Source organism: Phascolarctos cinereus, unplaced genomic scaffold (assembly GCF_003287225.1).
Source record: "Phascolarctos cinereus isolate Bilbo 61053 unplaced genomic scaffold, phaCin_HiC Scaffold_3;HRSCAF=262, whole genome shotgun sequence".
NCBI classification, from domain to species: Eukaryota; Metazoa; Chordata; class Mammalia; order Diprotodontia; family Phascolarctidae; genus Phascolarctos; species Phascolarctos cinereus.
The window spans coordinates 226,011,180-226,036,179 of record NW_027555736.1 but is presented as its reverse complement, the minus strand read 5'-3'; the positions used below and the strand labels follow the sequence as shown (position 1 = coordinate 226,036,179).

The window sequence follows — 25,000 nt, the reverse complement described above, 5'->3', positions numbered from 1 at the left end:
ACTGGCAGCTCTGGAGAGAGCAGGTTCAGTGCAACGATGAGATCAGAAGCCGCACTGCAGAGGGCTTACAAGAGAGGAAGTGGAGGCTCCTATTGTCTGTCAGTAGCCTTCTCAAGAAGTTTCACCACAGAAGGAAGGAGAGATAGAGGATGATAGATGATAGCAATAGAAGGATCATGGTTTTGTGAATGTGCTTGTAGGCAGCAGGGAAGCAGCCAGTATACAGGGAGAGATTGAATGAAGATTAGTGAAGAAATGAGTGGGATAACAGAGGGGGCAATCTGTTGGAGGTGGTAGAATGGAGTGAGATCACATGTGCAGGGAGATAGGTTTGCTTTGGCAAAGAGAAGGATGCTTCTTCATGTGAGACAGACATAAAGGAAGGAATAGTGGGAGAAGGCATCTCAGGGATGTCAGAGTAGGAGGAAGGGATAACCACAAATAGCCTCACTTTTTTCAGTGACTTATAAGGTCAAGTTCTCAGTGAGAGCATGGTGGAAGGGGAAGCTATGGGAGGTTTGAGGAAAGTATGAGAAAAGGTTTGGAAAAGCTGCTGTGGTAAGTGGGATGGTGAATCAACTAGGGAGGTGTAAAGGGAATGCCTTGCTGCAGTGAGGGCCCATGAGATTGTGTAACATAAACTTGTCATTAACTCAGCATGGTTTTGTTATTTTTCAGGAGTGAAAGCAGTGGATTGTGGGAGTAGTCCAAAGCAGATGACGTTTTCCCTTCTCCAAACCTAGAACACTTGTCCCGTTTTCCACCATTTTTCAGATATGACTGACAGTGACTAAGCAATCATATCTCCCAGTTCTTTCAGTACTCTTTCCCAGTCATGTTCATGTTCAGTCATTCTTCAGTTGTCTCCGACTCTTATGTATGTGCCTCTGGAAGACAACAGACCTCTCTATTGTTATTATTAGATCACCCTAATAACTGGTAATAAAGGTAATAGTTGCCTGATTACCACTATGCGGGAAATCATCAACCGCTACTACTTTTCATTTCTCCCTCAAATTGTCCTCAATTTCTCTCACATCTCTTCTCTCCATATCCAGGTTTTTGCCTTGTTCACAAATCCAAGTCACCTGCACAGTTTCCTTCTCCTTATTCTGCTGAAACCCCTTCTCTCCTAATACTTTTCCCAAAGAAACCAGACATAGAAAAGTAGAATCACTGTGAGTGGGATGATGTAAGTAAGATGTCAACCTCAGCATTTAGCTGTCAAGTGAATGTGAGGGGCTCCCACTTCTAATATAGCAAAAACTCTAACTTGAGCTTCAGCTCCTGGATTGTTGGAACTTTTTTTTCATGTGCTGGAGTTTCCCTTTGCTTTTGTTTTATGAAAGGAAGAAGCTGTTTCCTGTTATCTATTGGTTGCACGCTAACAAGATGATGGAGTGATTCTGGGGTTCATTTCAGTTTTCTCCAAAAAATTTGGAGCAAGGATATAAGATGGTAGGGCTTCAGCAATTTGAGTCACCAATCATCAGATACCTAGTTAGTATGCAAGGCATTGTTCTGGGCACTGGGCAGACAAAGACAAAAATGGTGGGGGGGGGGGAAGCCCCTGTCTGCCACCAGCCTACATTTGACTTGGGAAATAGAACACGGTACACAGATAACAGAGTATAAGGTACTCTGAGGAATGAGACTGATAGCTGTGGGGATGGGTCAGAAAAGACCTTCCATAGGAGGCAGCATCTGAGCTCCAATTGGACAGGGATTGACTCCAAGAAAACATTATAGATTTCTTAAACTGGAATCCTTCTAAATGCCTCCCCCCCAAAAAAAAATAGGCTTATATTGGAGACCTCCCTTGAACTTGTTTCCACTGATTCTTTTAAAGGAAGCTCTTGAAATGGAATTTTACATCAGCATGTAAACCATCTGAATTCCCTGCCGTAGCCCTTCACACAACAGTGAGAGTTTTCCTAGCCCTGTTTTTTGGCCAATGCAGTCTGTCCAAATCTCTTTGAAAAGCAGAGTATGGTTCCAAGATAAACTGTGTACAATGTACGTGACTATATTTTCCCTACCCTGAAACGCCAGTTATTAGTATTATTACTTTCAGAGGACAAAGATAGTCCTGCTTCCGTGTGTTTTCTATAGGCTATTCATGGATTTATGCTTTGAGCCCAGAACTCTTTGCCTTTTACAATGGATTTTCTCCCAAAGATCTGGTTTTAAAGCAGAAGGTTTGAAAGTAGCAAATAAGGAATAACAAGAAATCTAAATGGTCATGGCAGGAAAATAATAGTCATGGCAGCTTGAGTAAAAAGGGAACCGGAGACAGCAGAAAATGGTCCATATGACCCCAAAATAGGCCTAACAACAAGACAGGTAGAACCAGAAGATTCTTAGTTATAAAACAATGACATGCAAAAATAAAGCTAATAATCACAACGTTTTGTATTTCCGTAGCTTTTTTTCTCTTTTCAAAGCCCTTTTATATCCATGATTTCATTATATTAGTCAGGTCTGGTGGTATCCCGTTTGGCTATGTTAGGTGTTATTATACCCATTTTGCAAATAAAACAACTGAAGCCTCTTTACGGTCAAGTAGTTAATAATAGCTCAGACCTAGGACCACATCTCTTAACGCCTCATCCATTGTTGTTTTCATTCTACCATGCCACTTTTCAGGTAAAAATATCGAAGAACTCAGAGCAGTTGTCTAAATCAGAACTGGAAAACTGACTGGGACATGCAGAAGACAATGGCAGTACCTGGGTGGGCCATAATGCTGCTTAGTTTGTGTAGTTGTTTACAATTTTCAAAACAGTTGCATATTTGATCTTCAGGCATTCCTAAGATGGATTGTAAGGGCGCCTCAGAGTAGTTTTGATTTGCCTAAAGCCATACGGCTAGTAAATGGCAGACCTGGTATTAGAATTCAGGTCATAGAACTCATAATCTGTCAGTAATTCAGTCAACAGCCACTAGGCTAAACACTGGGGACACAGAGAAAGGCAAAAACAAACAAACAAATAAAAAACCCAGTAGCTACCCTCAAAGCAGAAGGGCACGTTCTGATGGGAGTGAGGGGGTGGGGGTGGGGGAACAATTTATGAATAACTAGATCCATATAGAGAGAGTGGGTGGAAGGTAATGTAGGAGAGGAAGCACTAGCAGCTTTGGGGGCTGTGAAAGGCCTCTTGCAGAAGGTGGGATTTGAGTTCCTTCTTGAAGGAAGCCTGGAAAATTAGGAGGCAAAGATGAGGGGAGAGAACATTGTGAGCATGGGGAAAAGTCAGTGCAAAGGCACAGAGGTGAGACGTAGAGAGTAGTGTGCTGAGAACTGCCAGTCAGCCAATGTGGCTAGATCAGAGTGTGAGAAGGGAAATCAAGTGGGAAAAGGCTGAAAAGGTAGGAAGAGGCCAGATTACAAAGAGCTTTAGATGCCAAGAGGAGACTTTCAATTTGGTCTGTTAATAACAAGGAGCCACTGAAGCTTGTAGGGGGCTGCCAGACCGGCTCCAGAGAACAGCTAGCCATGTGACTGAACAATAGATTGGAAGCAGAGCCGTGTTTCACAGGGGTAAAGAACTTGTCATGTTAAGTAGTCATCAGTGTCGAAATGAATCAGTAACCAAACTGACTGAAAATGCAGATATATCTATTCCTAGGTTAATATGCTATCTACTGTTATCTCCATACTTCTCATTTTAAAAGACAAATATATAATTACAGCAAGAAGATTTTATAGCTTTCTTATAGTCGCATTTAGTGAATGAAATTCCTCCCTCTCTCATTAACAGCTCAACAGTGGTACAGTCTAACAGAAATTGACAACATATAATTTTTAGTTATAAAGTTTTTACATGTGAGTTTATTTAATCCTCGTAACAACCTTTGGAGGTGTATAGTGAAATGCTATTATCCTCATTTTAGAGATGAGAAGATTGAGATTCAGAAGCTTAAGTGGTTTGCCCAGAGTCACAAAACAGTGGTGGAGGTCAATTCTTCTGACTGTAATTTATAGGTTTAACTCTATGCAATAGATTTTGTTAAATCATTCAACAAATATTTTATACAGATAGTGCTATGGGATACACAAAATAGATAATGTATGTGAAAGCAATTTGAAAGTTATAAAATGCTCAAAAAATATACCGTGGTACCAAAAAAAAATCTAAAATTTGCTATTAAAGAAATATAAGATACATAGGTCCTGCCCACAAGAAATTTACTACCTAGTTAGGGAGATAGAACAGGAAAAGTTAAATAATAATACAAGGCAATGTATGGTTAATTGTCAACTGAATAATATAGGAATAAGTTCTGTATAGGGTAGAGCCAAGATGGCAGAGTGATAGCAAGCCATGTGATGAGCTTCCCTCCACAAACTTCTCCAAGCAGATCCAGAAAATTCTGATGAGGAAATCCAGAAAAAGCCAGAGCCAGTCATTTGTACCCCCAGCTCAGCATAAGGAGACAGGGAGGTGTCTATCCCCAGATAGATATCGGGGATGGAACAGGTCAGGCCAGGAGCATACTACTTATGAACACTTCAGAGGGAGGCTGTACACGAGGGCAAGAGGAAGTCCCAAACACACACCAGGCAAATCCAAACCCATACCAGACTACTGGGACAAGAACAGTTTCCAAATGGCAGCTTTGTCACTCTCTACTCAGTTCTAGATCACATATCGAGGGCAGCTTGAGGAAGGGGACCTGCACAGAGGAGTGGTATTCCTGGCTAAGGGCACCCTGGACAGTGTACTGAGCAAGGAGGAAGATGAGAAACCAGCAGCAGTAGTGGTATGGCTCAGACCTCAGATTCAGAGGATATCTCACTTCCAATCTCTAGCCCAGCCTGCAGAGGAGTAATCAGGGCCACAATCCCAGACCTACAGTTCTGCTACTCTGAGCCAACAGAGCTTCATCGATGACTAAAAAGGGCAGAGTGCAGCAGCAATCTACTCTTGCACAGGCCCAGTCATTGGTCAGGGACTTGCAGAGCTCAGACCAGAGGGGCAGCAATCAGACTTTGCCCTGAATCAGACTACTATGGGAGCATCCCAAAGGTGAATACAAGAAATATTAAAGTCAAAAAAACTTAAAAAAAAAAAAAGAAAGAAAGAAAAATTAGGACAAAAATTCAAATTAGAAGAAATTTTAAAAAGAAAATATATAATCTTATAGCAAAAACAGTTGACCTGGAAAACAAATTGATGAGGAAAAAAAATTTAAGAATTATTGGACTATCTTAACACCATTGCCCAAAAAAACTGTCCAGAACTCTCACAACCAGAGGGCAAAGTGGAAATAGAAAGAATCTACTGGTTACCTCCTGAAAGAAACCCCAGAATGAAAATTCTCAGGAACATCATAGCCAAAATCTAGAACTTCAAGGTCAAAAAAAGAAATACTGTAAGCAGCTAGAAAGAAAGAATTCAGGATCACACACGATTTAGCAGCCACCACAATATAGGAATGGAGAGCTTGGAATACCATATTCCTGAAAACAAAAGGCTATGGGCTTACAGCTAAGAATAACTTACTCAAATAATCCAAGTATAACCCTACAAGGGGAAAAATGGATCTTTAATTAAATAGAGGACTTCCAAGGACTCCTGATGAAGCCCAGAGTGGGGAAGAACTTTGAAGTTCAAACACAGGAGTGAGGAGAAACCTCAAGAGGTAAATATGAATGAACAATGACAAAGGACTCTAAACAAAGATAAACTGCTTACATTCAGAAATGTGGAGACACATATCCCATCATCATCAGGGTTCATATAATTAGATGTAACCCGGGAGTGAGAACGTCTTGATGATCTGAAGAAAAGAAGGGGAAGGGAAAGGAAGAGGAATACATGAGGTTGAGGGAAGTATAAGGGGAAGAGAAAGGAAATTCAGGGGAAATTATGTCACATAATCAGGGTACACAAGTAGACATCTGTACAAACAAGGAGGAGGGAGTAGAAGGGAGTGGCTGACACCAGAACCTTACTCTCATCTGAACTGATCGAAATAAGGAAGAGCACACAGACAGTTGAATTTGGGAATAGGTTTTACTCAACAGGCAAATAGGAGGGAAAGAGGAGAAGGAAGGGAGGGGAAATTAGAGGGAGGTAGTTAGCCCCAAGCAAAATTAACTCTAAGCAGGTAAAAAAAAATTTATGATTCTTTTTGAGGTGACAAAGAATGGGAATCTAATAGAATGCCCATAAATTGGGGAATGGATAAAGAAATTATGGTATATACATGTGATGGAATGCTATTATGCTGAACTCTTATCAGCATAGTGACCAAGGGGATTGTAGAGAACTAATGATGAACATGCCATCTACCTCCTGGTAGAGAGATAAAGGATTCAGAATGTAAAATAAGAGATATTTTTGGACATAGCCAATTTGGAAATTTGCTGTGAATACTTTTTCTTTTTCTTTTTTTTTTAATATACATATTGTAAGTTTTGTTTTTATTGTGTTCTCAGTTTGGGGTGGTACCATCAGAAGGTAGACCTTGACTGATTAAAATGAAATATCTTTTTGAAAAGAAGATTAAGTGCTATAAGTTTTAAAGGAAAGCAAGATCACTGTGGCTAGAGTCCTCAGAGGAAGCTTCAAGAAGGAGGTGAAGCTTGAGCTGGACCTTGAACCATGGGTATGATCAAGTAGGGGAACAGCATAAACAAAGAACTGGAGGCAAAAATGAGCAAGGAGAGTAAATAGAACAGAGTGACTAGAAATATTGTAAATGTAATAAAAACTATATTTAAACATAAACTTTGAATACCAAGCTAAGGAGTCTGAACATTCTCTTGTATACATTAGAAAACCATTGAATGATTTTTAGCAGTGCATTGACATCTCAAAGTAGAATTTTGATAAGAAGGAATCTGGTAGTGTGGTTCAGGAAGGAATTAGAGAGAAGAAGCACCAAGACCAACTTTGGCTCTGGCTATACTAAAGTCAGAGTAGTCATTCAGACAAAAATCCTAACATGTCTGCAGGACGGGACAGTGGGAATGGACAAGGAAGAGACAATAGTAGCAAGATGCCCTATAAGAAAAGTATCCCTTGTTTTTGTATCACTGTTTTCAATTCAATCAATTTCTGTTTTGCTTTAGTTGGAGATTTTAAGAAGTGAAAAAGGGAAGTCAATACTTTGGATTGCTGTAGGAATACCAGTATCTGCTGTTCAGAGAAACCTTTTTTCATCAGAGGTGTTTAAAGAGTGATACTGTTGAAATTGTATAAAACTTATAGTGGATTTAACATGGAACTGGGACTCAGGAACTTAGATTTAGATCAGCAGGTATTATGTATTAAACATCTGTATGCATGAACTATTGTCCATTTAATTAAGCAGACCAACCGCCCTCAAAAGACTCCCAGTCTAGAAAACAACAGCATGAGCAAATATGTCTTGTTGAGTGACCGTTGACGTGTCATTTCTCAATGGCTTCATTTTGCCGTTTATGACATAGGATTAAAATTATCACCTTGGCTCCATATCTTTTTCTTTCAGCCTTGTATGTTGTCATGCTTTAAAAATATTCATTGAAATGGTCTTTTGAAATGAGGTAAATAAAAGAATATGGAACCATTTTCATACACCTGAAAATACCCATGGTTTTTAATGGTCCAAAGGAAGTAATAGGCCATCAAAAAGTGAGTTGTGTGTTTCCTTCTTAATAATAACACCAGATTCAGTTATGTGAGTGCTGTTTGTTTGGGGGAATAGAACACTTTAAATATAACCTGGCCTAGTTATTGCTGCGTGGCATTTAGGTACGTGTAATAAAGAATGAAGCCTCCTCCTTATGTAGATAATTCTTCTTAATGTTGATTTTGAAATCTATTAGTTTTACTAGTCAGTTAAATTGTGGTACCCCACCTTCATCCAACCACATCTTGATTGTTCTGGGAACATTCAGAAGATACATTCATTTACAGGCTGGAGCCCATCCAGGCAAAGGAGACGAAGATAGCAAAAGGATTAGAAACCATTCCGTATGAAAATCAGTTGTTGAAATTGGGAATATTTAGTTTGGATATGAAAAACAAAACAACTAGTCAGTGCTCAAATATTTGAAAGGTTGTTATGTGGAAGAGATATTAGACTTGTTCTGTTTGGCTCCAAAGGGAAGAACACTAGGACTAATGTAAAAGTCAAATTTTTGACCAATTTAATGATGTCTCAAAATGGAATGGACTGGCTAACTGACGTTCAACAAGTGTGTAGTTTCAGACTGTGTAGTTGTGACTAATCCCAGCTCCCCATCTGAAAATAATGACAGATGCAATGAAGAAAAATAAAAGGCTAAAGATAAAAAACCCTTAAGGAGGGAAACCTCACAGAAAAACTAACAAGACTGAAACAGCTATTACTGCTCTATAAGAGAGACTAGATATATTGCAAAATTTTCTGAAATTGTGTAGTGTCAGCATAAGATATATAAAGGAAGACTTTATTTTTATACAATAATTAGCATTATACAAATGGAAATAAGATAGATAAAGGAAGAATTCAAGAAGATGAACATGAAAATTGATAATGTAGAAAATATGGTGGAAAACATCAGTGAAAAAGTATGTGAGGAGGAGAATGGCTCATGCAGAACCAAAAATAATTCAGAGATGGAAGAGCAACCACAAGGTAGAAAACAGAAACATTGGAAGAAGACGTCATATCTCTTTAAACCAAAACAGGAGAGCTAGATAGATGACAGAGCTTGGTGACACAAGCTTTGAATTATCAGGTTCCCAGAAAACTACAAATAACTAAGCATGAACATCAAATTGAAGGAAATCATGCAAGAAAATTTCCCAGGAATACTAGAAACAGAGTACAGTGCAAAGTGATGGAATCCATAGGAACCATAAGAGAAAAACTGTAACTTATCCAGAAATGCAGTTACCACTTTAAAAGCTCCACTGTCAAAGAGAGAATCTTGCATGCAGCCCCCGCAAAGGAATTTGTACATGAATATGGACCAATTTAAGACTACTCAAGACTACTCGACCAGAAATATAAATGGGAAAGGGAAAAAAAATCCACTGTGACGTGATAGTCTGAAAAATAAGAGAATTTCCCTACACAACAAAATTGCTTCTCCCACAAAACTGAGTGTATTCTTTTAGGCAAAAATGAGCCTCTTCAATAATGTATGAAAAGTTAATTCTTGATGAGGAATACAGAACTGAGCAGGACAGTGTTGATATTCTTTAAGAAGGTGATCGTGTCTATTGTGGCTTTTAAGTCCCACAAAACGTGAGGGTAATTTAAAAAACAAAAACTAGGGATTTTAGGAAAGAATCCTTTGAAAGGGGAACAAGCAAAACTAGATTATCTAGAGCATCAAAAGAAATCAAGTGGGAGAAGTATGATAATATTTCTTGAAAACAGTTGCCACAAGTGAAACTTAAACAAAAAGGTAGAGGGTAGGAACAAGAGGGTCATTCGTAATTATATTTTTGTTTTGTTTTTTTGAAAAATGATTAAAAATTATTTCAGTAAAAGTAAAGTACCAGGATTTGTCTTTGGGGGGGTACATTAATACAGGAAATAAGACATAGGTGATTTTTTAAAATATGTGCTGTTGTATTGATAAAAAGGAATATAACAGGATCTCATGGAGTAGAAAACATAACAGTTATAACCTTGAATGTTGATGAGTTAGAGTCAGCATTAAAAAGAAATAATCAATTAGAAAGCAAAATCCAACAATTTTCTGCTTAGGAATCTTCAGCTTAGGAATTTATATAGATTCAGGGTGAAGGTCAGGAATAAAATCTATTATACTTCAGCTGAATCCAGAAAAAGCAGGAGTTGCCATGATGATTTCGGATGAGGTAACAACAAATATAAGGAGGGAAACTCTGGCATGATTAAAGGTACTGTGAATAATTGAGCATTATCAACATTATATATGCACCAAATAGCATAGTAATGAAGGAAAAGATTACTGATTTTTAAAAAATCTTTCTAAGACACCAGTTATAAGTGATTGTAATGTTTTTCTTTCAGGTCTTGACAAAGACCATAAAACAGATAAATAAGAAGGAAATTATAAGAAAAAATGTTAGTGGAACTAGATTTGATAGTCCCATGGAAATTTCAGAATGGAAAACTTAAAGTATATACATATCATTCAAATTCCCATGGATCTTAACCAAAAACTGATCATGTTCCAGGACCCAAAGAATTCATAAACAACTGCAAGAAGGCAAATGCAAAAATTCTAAACACGTACTCTTTGACCCAATGACTCTACTTTTGAGTTTATGCCATAAGGAAGTTATTGACAACTAAAATGGATTCCTATCTGCACAGAGATATTTGTCTAAGCACATGTGTAATTTTTTATTTTTAAATGGAAGTGGGGAGAGGTAGGAACTGTGTTTATTAACTTGAGTTATGGCAGTGCAAATTGTGATGCACGGATGGAGTTGTCAAATTGACAGGGATTTATTAATGCTTAGTGTGCACAAAGTATTGTGCTAAGTATTACTGCCTGTCATAAGAAATGTATAAAATGAAGAATCAAAGATAAATGGAAAGACTTTTGTTCAGTGATTCAGGATGAACAAAGCAGAACCAGGAGAACACAGTTACTACAGTTGTGTCAATGAAGATAAATTTAAATAGGAACGAAATATAGATAACAAAACATTGGTACTAGCTTATAAAGCACATGCCATCCTTCTAATTAGCAGAAAACTATGAAAATATAAAGTTGCATGTACTATCCATCACTATTATAGCTTTATTTTTTTCTTTTCACTATTGTGGGGTGAGGTTGTACATTGTGGATAATTCTATTAAGAATATGTCAGATTGACATGATGTTAAAACATAATTTATCAATAAAAAGTATTTTTAATGGAATGGGCTACCTTAAAAAGTGTAAGAGTTTATTATGAAGGCCTTCCAGTGGTGACTGGATCACTCTTTATTAGGAAAGTTTTAAACAGGATGATTGATTGTGGTGGAGGTTGTGCTAGATGATTTCTGAGACCCCTTCCAACCCCATTAGGTCCATAGCTCCATGTAACCAGAAATTTATTTTAAAGATTGCTGATAACAAATATATCTTTAAAGTGCTAGACAAATATAAGGTGTTATTGAACTTATAAAAAAAACCCAACCTTCTTTACATTCAGCCTTTTAGGAACAGTATGCCCCTTCTGTATAGCATTTGATATCAGACACCTCTCTTATCCCCTTGAATCTCTCTTGGTTTCCATGACCCTAGTTCTTCTCTTAATGCTCCGATTGCTCCCTGTTTTGTCTCTTTTGCAATTTCTTCTTCCTTTTCCTACCCATGTCATTATAGTCCTCCACTCTCTCTTCTTGATATATGAGAAGATATATATATGAAATATGAAACAAGGGAAAAGCAGAATCTAAAATGGTACATGTAAACCTAAGTAAAAACATATATAGGTGCATTTCCAAAGATTGGAAAATAATTTGGAGTGGTGTAATTATTTAGAGTGGAATGTTCATTAGGTTCTTTATTTTGTAAGGTTTCTCAAGTTCATAATAGTAAAAATTTTTCCAAAAAAAAGAAAAATTGTAGGGGTTTAGGTTGGAGTTTTGTGGTGCTGCGATGATTATTTAGCTCCTTTCTCCTCCCCCCATGGGCACATTTTGGAGTTACTCAGCGACTTCTCTCGCCCTGAACAATACCCCTTGCAGCTGTGCTTGGCGCCTGAGTGTCACCCAGGCTGGGTTTCATGAAATGGATCTGATGCTCTCGTGCCTGTGCTGTTCAATCCAATTCTTTGGAGCCATTCCCAGAAAGGTGACAGGGCAGCAGGTTGGACTCTGCTCCCCAGCTGTCCCTTTTTGCCATTGTCACTCACTCATGATATAAATAAAGTTGATTCATTCACTCTGTCTCTTTTCAGACCAGCATATCACAAGCCCTGGGCATTTGGAAGGGCCTTAAATACAGATATCATTTACCTTCCCCTTGCTTATAATGAATTTTAAAAATAATCTTTCTCTTTGAATTAATTGATTTCCATTGTAAAATGTTATTCCATGATCATCTTCTGACATCAAAGACAAACTGAGTGCATTGTTAAAGTGTTTATCTTTCAATACTTCTTGAAACACAAAACAAACTAACTGAAAAGATTGTTACCAGGTCTGGGTCTTTTCTGAGCTAATAGTCACAGGCCAAGCTGCACATGGACATGGAGCAAGGTGATTCTTTTCTTGGGACAGATGACTAGTGGTTGGAATACTTGGCTAGAAATTAAGTGTTCTAGACTTGCTAGGAAGTTGTAACACTTGATTCCTATTTGCCTTAGAGGGCCTAGTTGGCATTGGGAAACCATTTTAAATTCCTAAATTGAAAATATTTTACTATTCTTGAGGAAACATTATTATTTATAATTTCACATGTCTGTCAATCAACAGTTCTTTGTAAAATACCCATCATGTGAACGCCACTGTTCTAGGCAACTGTGGAGGATATACAAAAAATACAAATCATGCCTCCTCTGCCCTTACAATTTTGTTGTTCTTACAATTCAGTTCAATCCAACAAACACGTCTTATGCGTTTGTTACGGTAGAAGTCATCATGGTAGGCTCAGGGAATACAAAAAATGACAAATAGTCTCTGTCCTTATGAATGCAAATTCTGTTCAGAAATACATGTAAACAAGTAAGTAAATAGAAGATTTGAGGAGAACATTAATGGTAAGAATCAGGAAAAGTTTTGGAGTTTTGTTTTTTTTAGGAGAAGATACCTGAGATGTCTTGAAAGAAACTTAAAGATCTAAAAAAGTAGAAGTGAGGAAAATACATTTCAGGTATGAGTGACTGCCTATCCAAGGGCATAGATTAAGAAATGGAATGCCAAGTTTTGGAAAAAGCAAGTAATCCAAGTTATTGAAACATAGAATATGTGAAAGATAGGAGTGTGAAAAAAAAAGTGAAAAAGTTAGGATGGAGCCATATTGTGGGTTTTTTTTTAATGTGAGTTATATCTTTTGGGGGGACTCAGAGTTAAATGACTTGCCCAGAGTTGCACAGGGGCAAGTGTCTGAGGCTGGATTTAAACTCAGGTCCTCCTGACTTCAAGGACTCCAGTGCTCTATCTACTGTGCTCTCTAGGTGCCCCATGAAGCCCTATTGTTGAGACTTTAAAGGCTAACTCAAGGAATTTGTATTTTCTCCTAGTGGCAATAGGGAGCCACTGAAGATTCTCAAGTAAGGGAGTAATATGATAAAACCTGTGCTTTAAGATTATTTTGGCAGCTTTGAAGAAATAAGAGACTGGAGACAATTAGATAGACATTACAATAGTCCAGACAAGAAGTGATTCTCTCTGACAAAGCCACAAATGTACCTTTTCCCCTTCCCTTTTTTCTTCTCCCTACCCGCCCCCCACCATATGCCTAGGTCTTCTTTCTCCCTCTTCTGCTACCAGGCAGAGATGATATAAAACAGAGGCTCTTTGCCAAGAAAACCCCAAATGGGGTCATGAAGAATCGGACACAACTGAAATAATTGAACAACAACAGGAATAGATAGAAGTCTGGAAGGTAGAGTTTGTCTGGAACATGGAATTGATTAAGAGGAGTAAGATGAAGTAAGCCTAGAAAAGTGGGTTGGGAGCCAGTTTGTAGAGGACTTTAATTGCCAGGCAAGGGGAATTTTATTTTATCTTGGAGACAATAGGAAGCCCCTTAAGTTTTTCATCAGAGGAGTGACATGGTCAAACCATTCTCGGGAATATTCATTTGACAACTTTGTGACAGATGGATTGTTGAAGGGAGATATTGGAAGCAGGAACACGTTATAATAGTGCAGGTGAGAAATGATGAAGATTTGAACCAAGGTGGTGGCTGAATGAGTAGAAACAAGGGGATGAGGTGTATTTTGGGAGGTGTCAGAATGGACAAGACTTGGCACTTGCTTCAGTGTGGATATCGTGAAGGAGAAGGAGGAGTAAAGGATGAGTCTGAGGTTGCACGGCTGAGTAACTGGATCCTGGGACCCTCGTTAGAAAGAATGAAGTTTATAAATTTGGTTGTCTGTTTTTTCTAGCCCACAATAAATTATTAATGGCAGGAGGAGGAGCAGGGAGTAAGCCTTACAGACAAGTACATTGCCGGTAGGAGAAATGAAAGCCATCACAGACTGACATTGAGGGAAGAAACAGAAGAACTTTAAAAAAAAAAAAGCAAATGCAAAACTGTATAGTATACAGTTTGATATATAGTAGTATTTTATATAATAAATGCTTATACTGATGACTGAGTTATCCAGAAAACATTAAAGTGTGATTGGTATCCTCTAAGAAGGCAGTGAACAGTTTAGCATACTTTAGAAAGCTGGTTATCAAAAGTGATTTTTAAAAAAAATTTTTTATAAAGTTTTAGTGCCCAAAGGAGCATGCCAGGTTATCCAGAAAATTCACTTATATATATCCCATTCCCTGATTATGCTGGATCAATGAGGTGTTGCAGAAAACAAATCTACTTCCCTATGAGTGCGGTTGCTTAAACTTTGAGTCTTTGTCTTTGCAGCTCCTGCTTACAACCCGTGATGAACCACTGACATGGAGCAAGAAACCGTTCAACACCACGGGGTAGAAAGATAAGGATGGAACAGCCATCATAGCTACAAAGGGTCTATCTTTGTTCCAATCCTCATCATCAACCCCACACCAAGGTGGCAGCAGATTTCTCCCTACCAGTCTAAAAGAGCCTAGCCTGGGGCAATTGAAGAAAAGATGAGCTGCGTTCTGGTGGAACTTGACAGTGTGCAGTTCAACTGATTGTCTCTGACAGAGCCACAAGTGTACCTTTTCCCCTTCCCTTTTATCTTCTCCCTCCCTTCCCCCCACCTGCCTAGATCTTCCTTCTCCAGGCAGAGATGATATAAAACAGAGGCTCATTGGCTATTTGTATTTTGCTTCTGCTTTTTTTAGGTTCATTATCAAGCTTCTATTTTATATAACCCTAGAAACAAACATCATCACTAACAAAGTTTATAATCCCTTTACAAAGGGTATTAAGGGAGAAAGGGCGCACATAACATGTCAACCAGTGGTTGGAGAAAGGCTAGTGTGTTGACCACATGAACCAAGGTAAAGCACCATTTTAGAATTACTGATTTTCAATATTGATAAAGTAATTCTATTTTTGTTTTATTTTTTCCACTTAACTAATTTCCCTCCAATCATTATTCGTTCGCAAATGAAACTGAAATGTGACCAACTTTTTATTTAATTGCTAGGCATTTAAAAGTTTTAATTTTAGAAATGTGTGTTACCTTGGTATATTTTGATTTTAGGTTTTGTTGAGACAGAATGTAGTCATGGTCATACACCTCAATGGTAGCTTATGAGCTGGGTCAGGGGCAGGAGGTGGTGTGGAAGGGGGTTCATAACTGCGCAAAGGTCTCCCCATCAGGCCATGACAGATGACTGAGTTAGACACCATTCTTGAACTGCACATTCATTTCTCCCTCACGCTAAATTGTTTACATAAACAGTGCAATACATTCACCGAGTGGACCTAATACGTTTCACATGTTAACTCTCTGCTTTCTTGCTTCCTCACTTTCCCCTGCTTCTTTGTCAGCGCTTTCCTGAACGAGGCCCTAAACTGCAGTGTGGAGTTTTAGGCTCAAGCCACTTTGGGGGTTTCTGTATCATCTGTGACTTCCAACAACAAGTCACTCTCCCTAGCTCTGCCATGTTGTAGGGGGAGCTTGGCGGTGTTTCCTGACCATGGTGACAGCCAGTGCGCCATCTAGCCAAATGTAGGATGTTCCAGATTGCAGGGCTATGAAATGAGGTGTGACAGACCAGAGTTGGAAACTCAAAAAATGAAAATCACCTCCAACAAAGACAAAGAAAAGAGACTTGATTAACTGTGAGCAGCTTTCAAAAATTCTTTTTAATGAATGAAAACAAAGGGTTTGATGCATTTTTTTTTTTTGCCTCTGTTAAAAAAAAATCACTTAAAGTGACAAGATCTATTTGTTATAGTGAAGGGAGCAGGCATGTGTTCCAGAGGTTACTGGTGCCCAGGATACTAGCTTGAGGGACGTCTATTGTGATTCTTTCCATTCAACCATGAATTAGGTTGGGGGACAAAATAGAGTTCTGTCATTCCCTTAGTTATGAAGGTTTGGGAATAAAGGGGTTATCTGGAATCTACTATAATGATATTTGTGAATGGAGATCCAAGGCCCACGACAAAGGGTTGCAGATTAATGGGACTGTTCAGAACTTCTTAAGAAAATAATCAAGTCCGAGTGGCATATTTAGTGTTCTTCCTGACTTTGCAGGTGCTGATATGAGCCTTCACATCTCGTCCTTTCACTTATCCAAGTCCTTTCAAGTAGTTTTGTTGGTACCAGGCAGCTCATAACAAGAAGCTAAATAGTCCATGCAGTCCTCCTCCCCGCTCACTCCCGTGGCTATGGTAATGTGTCTGGTGCTCTTTTTTACACCCTAACCCCCATAAATAATATGTATGTATGAAAATGGAGAGTTAGTTATTCACGTTTTTATAGTCCCTGTAAATGGTGTACGTAGTTGCGATCCTGGCAACCAGATCCCTGCTCGTATTTGCATGTGGTGATTAAGGCAAGAGAAGACTTCTTCCATTAAAAATATCTTTGGAATCACACTGTCATATGTTTTCTTTGGGATATCACAAGAATTACAACTAGCTACATTTCATATGAAGTCTCTCCCACGCCTACAGGAGGTGACCCACAGTCGGCTATTTCAGGGTTCCTTGGGGCAGGGCTGGCTGGATTAAATAAAGGGAAGCCTTCCTAGGGGAGGGGATGTTTGGAGGGTGGGAGGGAGTGAGGAGGGACAAGTGAGTGGCAAGAAGACCCTCACTTTTTCTTACCTCTTCCTGATCTCTGAATGTAGCCTCAAGACCAGCCAGAATGAGAGGTAGTGGGTAGAGTTCCAAACTGGTTCTCTGGGAGAACAACTTTCAGTTCTCAGGCCCATACAGCTAGTCTGGCCTCATCTCGGACCAGCCACCACCCTGTCACCTCTTCATCTCCTTCGTAAAAGGAGATAAATGACCACCTGTTGTTAGGAAGGCAGGTTGAGATGTTGGGAATTTAAGGTACTGAATGAAATGCAGCCGCCTGATGTTCCTTGGTGTGGCATCAAGTTGAGGAAACCTTGTGCAGTCTGGCCATGGCCAAAGCAGAAATAGAAGGATAGCAACTAAAGATTTCCATGGCAGCTCAGCATACAAGAACCCCCCAGAAGGGGTTATCAAAAACCAAAATAATAATAATAATAATAATAATAATAACAATAAAACCCCAAACAAAACAAAAAAAATAAAAAAAAAATAAACAAACATCCAAACCCTAAACTCTTTATGTCTTCTATTAAAAGAGAATTTATAAATGTTAGCATTTGATGTTTATGTTTTTGCTTTACCACTGGGTAAGGTGATCTCAGTGCTGCAAGGAACGTCGTTTCCAGGATGAGACAAAGGCTGCCTCACTCCTGCTGTGATGACAGCCTGGTAGGTGTTTAAGAGTCAATGCCAAAATAGAATTCTAGGCTTCTCTGGATTTAAAGCAATGAGCATTCCTTTGTCTCTAGTTCTAGAAACACTGTCCATAGGCACCTTTTTTTTTTCCAAGGTATTCCTGGTTAGTCATTTCCAGTCTGTACTCAGGACACCACGATCACTGCGTTCTTAGGCCATCTGTCATAAACATTTGAATTGATCTTCTGGTGACTTTGCAGAAATGTTGGAATAGTGATTGAATACATGGAAGCATATTCTTATATGCAAGTGTTCATATATAGGTGAATATGTTTATATCTGTCTTTCCTATTAGGGGACAGATTTCTGACCAACTGACATTCTCTATATCTGAGAGAATTCCTCATTAGTAGTAAGAGTGTATAATACTTTGGAGCACCATCATGGGAGCAGGCATTACAATACAGAATGCCTATTTCAGAGGCAGTATGACCCCAGTGCATTCATGCTAAAGCAATGTTATTAGAGTTTAAGATCCTCTGTTCCAGGTTCCAGTTTACTTTGAGTGGTAGAGGCGGAATAGGGATAAGAGGGTCTCTATTACATAAAGATTATACCTAGGAACAAAGTTTTTAATGTTCCATGAGCTATTTCCTAGAAGATGAAGTGATTCAAGTTCCCCCCAAAATATTTATTTATACAAAGGTTTTGAGAGTAATATTTGTGTGTGTGTGTGTGTGTGTGTGTGTGTGTGTGTGTTTGTGTTTAAAAACCTCAGCCCAGGTGAGTCAAGGGCCAGGTCAATCAATGCATAAGAGACACATGAGATTTCCCCCAAATACTACATGTGCCACAGTACCTACTTCCAGGATCAGCCAATGAACACAAGGTCTTTGGGAGCTAGGGTGGGGAGCCCATGGCACCCCATGGCTGCATGGATCTGAAGCCCATATGACCATCCTAACCTGGAAGGTGTCTAGCAAAAACTCTAAGGGGGAGTGGATTGAGGAAGAGAGTGAGAGGAACTGCCCAGAAGGCAAACAGAGAGAATTAGTTCTTAGTTATGATGCCGTCAGCTAGCCCTCTGCTCCTGAGCTCAACATACTCACAGGGCTCAACTGTTTACTCAGGGATTCTCTTAGATGGGTTATATCCCTCTATTGCCCCAAGGATGCAAAGTGATGGATGTAGGAGGGACAGTTGGCAAAAGTAGCAACTCTGTCCCTGATCCCAGGCAGTAAGAGTACAGTTTGGGGAATTTTCCCTTCTTGGTGATCTATATGAAAGAAAAGGCTTGCCTTGTGTGGCTTCAAGAAAATGAAATCGAGACTCCCAAGGACAGACAGGCAGCAGCAACCTAAATTCAGATCAAAAATGTCATTCCCTCTCAGACATTTTCTACACTTTCTCTCCCTTTCCCCACATTATCCCTCAATTGTAACATAGCAAATCCCTTGACTTGCCAGATTCCTCTCTCTCCCTACCATCCACAAAGAGCATCACAGAAAAATCCAAGTACTTTGGAGACACTGGTTTTCCTCTAGCCAAACCCACACTTTTTTTTTCACCACAGTCATTGTCAGAGCTAGCAAGAAAGAAAATGTTCCAAAAGGGAGCCTCTGTCTCAGCAATTGGTCCAGGGCTGACGGTTGTGGTCTCCCGGTCTCTAGGTGAAGTCTGTTCTTGTGTTTCCCTAGGAGCAGTTCCACAGTAACAGTTGTGTTGGGTTTCATTTTTTTTCTCTCTCTCTCTCTCATTCTCTCTTGGTCGCAGGAAGGGCTGGCAGCATTTCAGCTGCACTTACAGGATTTTACCACCATGTTAGATAGCTGCTCCACTTTGGGGGTCCTCCCAACATAGTACAGGATGGTCAGAGGCTCCAGGTCTTGGGGCACACAACAAGGTGAAGCGGATGCTTCAGGGTTTAGTGTATTATACAGCCCCAGCACCTGTGAAGAGATGTTTTCACATGTGTGAGGAAGCCAAGTCCTGATCAAGCATACAACACTAGGCTAAGCCCAGATGATTTTTGTACCATGAACACTCTCTCTCTCTCTCTCTCTCTCTCTCTCTCTCTCTCTCTCTCTCTCTCTCTCTCTCTCTCAGAACAAGCGATAAAGCAGCCATATGTGCTGCTTAAAGGGGTTTTACTCATTTTCCTTTTAAATATATATCTGCATGAATGAGCGACCAATGTTCGTCCACAACAGAAAAAGCCATCTGCATTAGGTCTGTTTAAGAGCTATCAATTGAGTTCACCAGAACTATCTGAGTGACTATCCTCTCCACACTTTACATTGTCTAAATAAGGTAAATTTCTTTTTTTTTTTTTGGTTAGCCAATGGGGTTAAGTGACTTGCCAGGGTCACACAGCTAGTAATTGTTATGTGTCTGAGGCCAGATTTGAACTCAGGTCTCCTGAATCCAGGGCCGGTGCTCTATCTACTGTGCCACCTAGCTGCCCCATAAATTTCATTTTTAAGAGAACAGTTCTTCAGTGGTTTTGTAGGCTCTTGCACAGACCTCAGTTTCCTCTTCTGTAGAATGAGGGAGTTGAACTAGATGAAGTCTTAAGTTTCTTGGCTCTAAGACATCCCATTAAATCACGGGTTCTTAACCTGGGGTCCACCCATTTCAAGGGGTCCTGAACTGAGGGAAAAAAATCACATCTTTATTTTACTATCACTGAATCCCTTCATACTTATCGTATGTTACTCTGAGAAGGGGTCCATAGGCTTCACCAGAACTGCCAAAGGGATCTATGACACAAAGAAGATTAACAACCAGTGACCATTTGTGGGTCCTGGGGCCTGGCGTTAACAATGTGCAATGGAGAGCCCCTCTCCATTAATTTCGGCACATTTTTCCTCCTCCCCCTCACATGGAAAAAAATTCACAGGCAAACTTCAAGGCAGCTCTCTCTCCTCAGTCTCTGGCCACAATTTCATCTCTAGGTTTCAAATTACCTTCCCTTAGAACTGTTCTAATCACTGATCTTTGAAGATAGTCACTTGCAAGGCAATAGAATCTCAATTTTTTTGCTGATCTGAGAGGACTTCTCACCTCAAAGTGCTTTGCCTACTCTATTCAGGAGTCTCTGATGCACCATTAAAACTTGCTACCTGTGTGACCTTGAGCAAGTTACATGGCATCTCTGGTCCTCGCGAATGAAACAACTGAACTCTATGGCCTCTGAGGTTGCTTCCAGTTCTACAGCTATGATCCTGTGATCCTATCATCTAGGGTAAAAATGTGAAGGTTCTTTAATCCCACACCCTGAAAATTATAGACAAAGCAGAAATAAAACAGTCTGCCATTCCTGATTGGAACCATGGAGGGAATTTGAGGGGTCAAATGTGATTAGGAAGAGGCTAACCAGAAGGTCAGTGCCAGGGACCCAGGCACAGATCATCAGACCCAAAGAAATGTACTTGAAATGTGGTTAAACCTTCAGAACCTGAAGAATAAGAAACATTTCCTGTACCGTGCTATGAGTCGTGTCTGCACTTCGGAGGTATGGGCAAGGACCTGAGCAGAAGTTGGCATAGTAGCCCTTAGGTTCATGGACCCACTTCCAGCCCAGATCTTGTCGGAAGTCAATGTAGAGAGGACGCACACAACAGTTCTCCTCCAAATTCCTGAAACAAAACATTTACATCTAAAAATCCAGAAAGAGGCTCCAAATAAAAGGAATTTCACTAAAGAGAAATGAGCTTGAAAACACCAAGTTAACAGCCATTAAGAAAATTTCTGCTGGTTAAGACTCAAACATGTTCCTGTTATGGTCCTTTTCAGAGAGGTAGAAAGTCTGTGGTATTGAATTTGACATGTATTTTCAGATATTTTTCAAAAGAAAAGACTCAAATGTGTTAAATGAGCAACTGATAAGATCCCTCCTTAAGTAGTCAACTAGAGCCCCAAATATCCAGTTAGTGGATATGTTCAGTTCAGTCATTTTTCCACTGTATCTGACCCCATTTGGGGTTTTCTTGTCAAAGATACTGGAGTGGTTTGCCATTTCCTTCTCCAGATGAAGAAACTGAGGCAAACAAAGGTAAGTGACTTGCCATGGGTTACACAGCTAGTAAGTAACCGAGGCAGGATTTGAACTCAAGAAGATGAGTCTACCTGACTCCAGGCCCGTCACTCTATCCACTGCACCACCTATCTGCTCAGTGGGTAGATACAGAATGTCTTAAAAAGAAGATGAGTCTGTAAAAGTGGCCCTGCCCAGTCTATACAGCCTATCGAAAGGTTATACAAACAGAAGAATTTCTTGCCAGATCAGGTTCTAGACATTATGAACAGACGGCCTTTCTGAGGATGGCCCTATTGACAATCTTCAAATGACGCTTCCAGAAACTGACACAGCCCTGCCTAGTTTATGTTATATGGTAAATGGATGTTTAGGCTGAATCAACAGTCCACCTAGTCAAATGCTATTGCCCAATATTTCTTCTAATGAGTTCCTTAGAGAGAACATGGCAGTGTTGAGCTTAGGGTCAGGAAGACATACTAGCTGGGTAACTATAGGAAAGTCACTTAAAATCCAGTGCCCCAGATAGCTGTCAAAGGCCATATGTTCCAGACAAGTTGCCTATCTGCATTGGTAAAGGGAGTTTCCACACTGGGAGTCCCCTCGTACCTAAAGGACCTCAAACACCAGAACGTGTGATCTGGTCAATGGTATGTCCCTGAGCCACACTGACTAAGAAAGAACTATAAAATTTCGTACTTTAAGAAAAAGCAACATTTAATAGTGCTCATACTTCCTTAGCGACAGGTGATAGCTCTTTTTTGGCTCATAACCTCTTATAAATAAGGCAGCCCTATATCTGTCTTATTTTTTTTTTCTGGGACTCTCCTCTCCCTATAACCCTTCATAGGGATCTAAGAACTTATTTAGAAACAAATTGTTACCACATTTTTTCTCCAAATACTTACCGTGACATGAAAATTCTGGAAAGAAAACGAATCCATGCTAAGCATAACTACCTTCCCTCTTTTCTTCCCTCTGTCTCTCTGTCTCTCTGGTTTTCTGGCTGGACCTGTGATTTAACTGGTTTAGAGAACTCTGTGGTAACTCCCTTTTCTAAAACAGATCAGCAATTCTTCTGTAACTCAGTCATAGAGAGTTGCCTATGGTACATGGCCAGGGTTGAAACTGGGCCTTTCTGACTCTGACTCTCTGTCCACTATTCTCAGATATTACTCTTCTTTTTCCTTACTGACCCCTTCAAAGGTATCTGCCTTCAAACAACTTGATGTTTTTGACAAGGATAACTTCCCAGGTGGATTGAAGATTACCTGAAGCAGTAGTTGGTATCAAGAGCCCGTTTCTTTCTTTGGCCTCCCTGGCCTGGACTGTCAAGGCGATGTGGAGGAATCATCATCAAAATCAAATGTGGATTGTGGTGATCTTTCTGTTTCTTCAGTCGCCCAAGATCTCCACGCCCATAATCTTCCTCACTGTCAACACCTAAATGGAAAGAATTATATAATGTTCATCATTTAAGAGAGATGAACTTGAAAGAAGCAAAAGGTAGAGACATTTGGTGACTTGTTTTAGCAATTAGACTCCTTTTTCTTTCATTCTGGCTCAAACTATGCACTGAAAAGGTGGTAATGATTTATTTTGGAAGGGTGGGTTTAAACCCCTCATCCATTTCATTCAAGTAGCAAAATAGTGGCACAAGAGTAGAGATTCTACTGCTATGCATATGCCCAAGAATTTTTAAGAGAATAAGAAAGATACCATCTGCAATCAAAATATTTAGAGTAGCACTTTATGTAGAAGTAAAGACCTCAAAACAAAGTGGATGCTCATCAGTTGTGGAATGGCAAAACAAATCATGGTATATGAATGTAATGGAATTACCTTCTGCCTAATAAGTAAGGATGAATATGAAGAATACAGAGAAGCATGGCATAACTTACATGAACTAATTAAAGGTGTGTAAGCAGAACCAGGAAAACAATGTACAAAATAACTACAACCATGTAAAAAGAAACAACAGCAAATCAAAACAAAGTTAGGTAACTATAATGACTAAGAATGGCCTCAAGGAGCTTACATTCTAATGAATTAACCTCCTTCCCTTTTTTGTGGAATGACTATCGGTATAGAACACTGAATATAATGTTGGGTTTGGTTAATAGTTAGTTTCCTGGAATGGTTCTTGTTTTTTTCTTCTTTGTTACAAAGGAAAGAGTTTTCTGAAAGAGGAAAGGAAGGGACATCTTGGGAAACGTAGGTAATATAAAAAAAAGATTAGCAATAAACATTTTAAAAGGAAATGCTTCTTATATATAAACAGTATTAAACATAGTTGGTAAAGACATAAAAGCCTATGCTAACATAAGGATGTATACTCCTCAAGATTTATGTATGTGAATGCCCATGGAACAGATAGAGATTGCTAAGATGTTGGCTTCTAAGCTCAGTGCTACTTGTGAATACTCATGCATCTATTGTTCATTGAGTCTATCACCTGGGAGGCAACATTCTTGGATGATAATCCTGAGATGATATCCCTCATAATTAAGGAGCTGGAAGAGATCTCAGAGCACACATAGTCCAACCTTGCAACATCCTCCAACAAGCTTTTGTCCTAGCTTCTATGTGAACACCTTCCATAAAGAAGCAGCCCGTTCTATATTTAGACAGCTCTAATTATGAGAAAGTTCTTACATGAGAGGCAACAACACTAGATAAAGAGCTGCCCTCAAAGTCAGGTTGTCCTGGGTTCAAGTTGCTCCACTGACACATATTTGGTGGCATGACTCTGGACAAATCACTTAATGCAATGCTCCAGGCATCTATGACTTGCAGAGGAAGTTGTTTAAGCAAGCTTTCCTCACTCCAGAGTTCCCTATACTAATGAAATCACAGGTCTAGTCTCTACTTATGGCACCCAAATCTGTCTCTCTTCTACTTTCACTCATTGCAGTAGTTATATTCCCTAGCACCAACAAGAGTAAGTCAAATTTCTTCATCACATAAGAGCCCTTCAAATATTGAAGACAGCTACTGTATCACCCTGCTATCTTCTGTTCCCAACTATACCTGGCATTGTTCCATATATCACTAGAGTGCTCTGTGTTTTCTAAGATGTCACAACTAAAGAGAACCTGGGTCAAAAAGGGTACAGGATTTACACACAAAGGGTACTACCATAAGTAAAATGGGAAAGCATTGACTAGTTTACCCATTCGATCTATGGATAAGCAAAGAATTTAAGATCAAACAAGGTATAGACAGCATTTCAAAATGTAAAATAGATAATTTCAATTATGTAAAATTTAGATGTTTTTGCACGAACAAAACCAATGCAACCAAAATCAGAAGGAAAGCAGAAAACTGAGGGGAAATTTTTACAAGTATCTCTGATAAAGGCTTCATTTCTCAAATATATAGAGAACTGAGTCAAATTTATAAGAATACAAGTCATTCCTCAAATGATAAATGATCAAAGGACATGAACAGGCAGTTTTTAGACAAAGAAATCAAAGCTATCTATAGTCATATGAAAAATGCTC

The 25,000-nt window shown here is 39.3% G+C and overlaps 2 protein-coding genes across 14 annotated transcripts in view; one reads left to right on the top strand and one right to left on the bottom strand.

Moving 5' to 3' along the window:
- TTLL5 (tubulin tyrosine ligase like 5) overlaps positions 1-16,621 on the top strand; it is a 352,672-nt gene extending 336,051 nt beyond the window's left edge. For all 12 annotated transcript variants that reach the window (XM_020986244.2, XM_020986241.2, XM_078151465.1 and 9 more), the window contains one exon: positions 14,507-16,621. Coding sequence is in view for 2 of the 12 variants with exons in the window: in XM_020986243.2 (XP_020841902.1) it covers positions 14,507-14,537 (31 nt within the window). In the remaining 10 variants the exon portion in view is untranslated. The remainder of the gene's footprint in view (positions 1-14,506) is intronic.
- TGFB3 (transforming growth factor beta 3) overlaps positions 15,865-25,000 on the bottom strand; it is a 38,856-nt gene continuing 29,720 nt past the window's right edge. For both annotated transcript variants that reach the window (XM_020986247.2, XM_020986248.2), the window contains exons 6-8: positions 22,769-22,940; positions 20,946-21,099; positions 15,865-19,410 (exon numbers count right to left, since the gene is read on the bottom strand). In XM_020986247.2, coding sequence (XP_020841906.1) covers positions 19,252-19,410; positions 20,946-21,099; positions 22,769-22,940 — 485 coding nt within the window. In that variant the 3' untranslated portion in view covers positions 15,865-19,251. The remainder of the gene's footprint in view (positions 19,411-20,945; positions 21,100-22,768; positions 22,941-25,000) is intronic.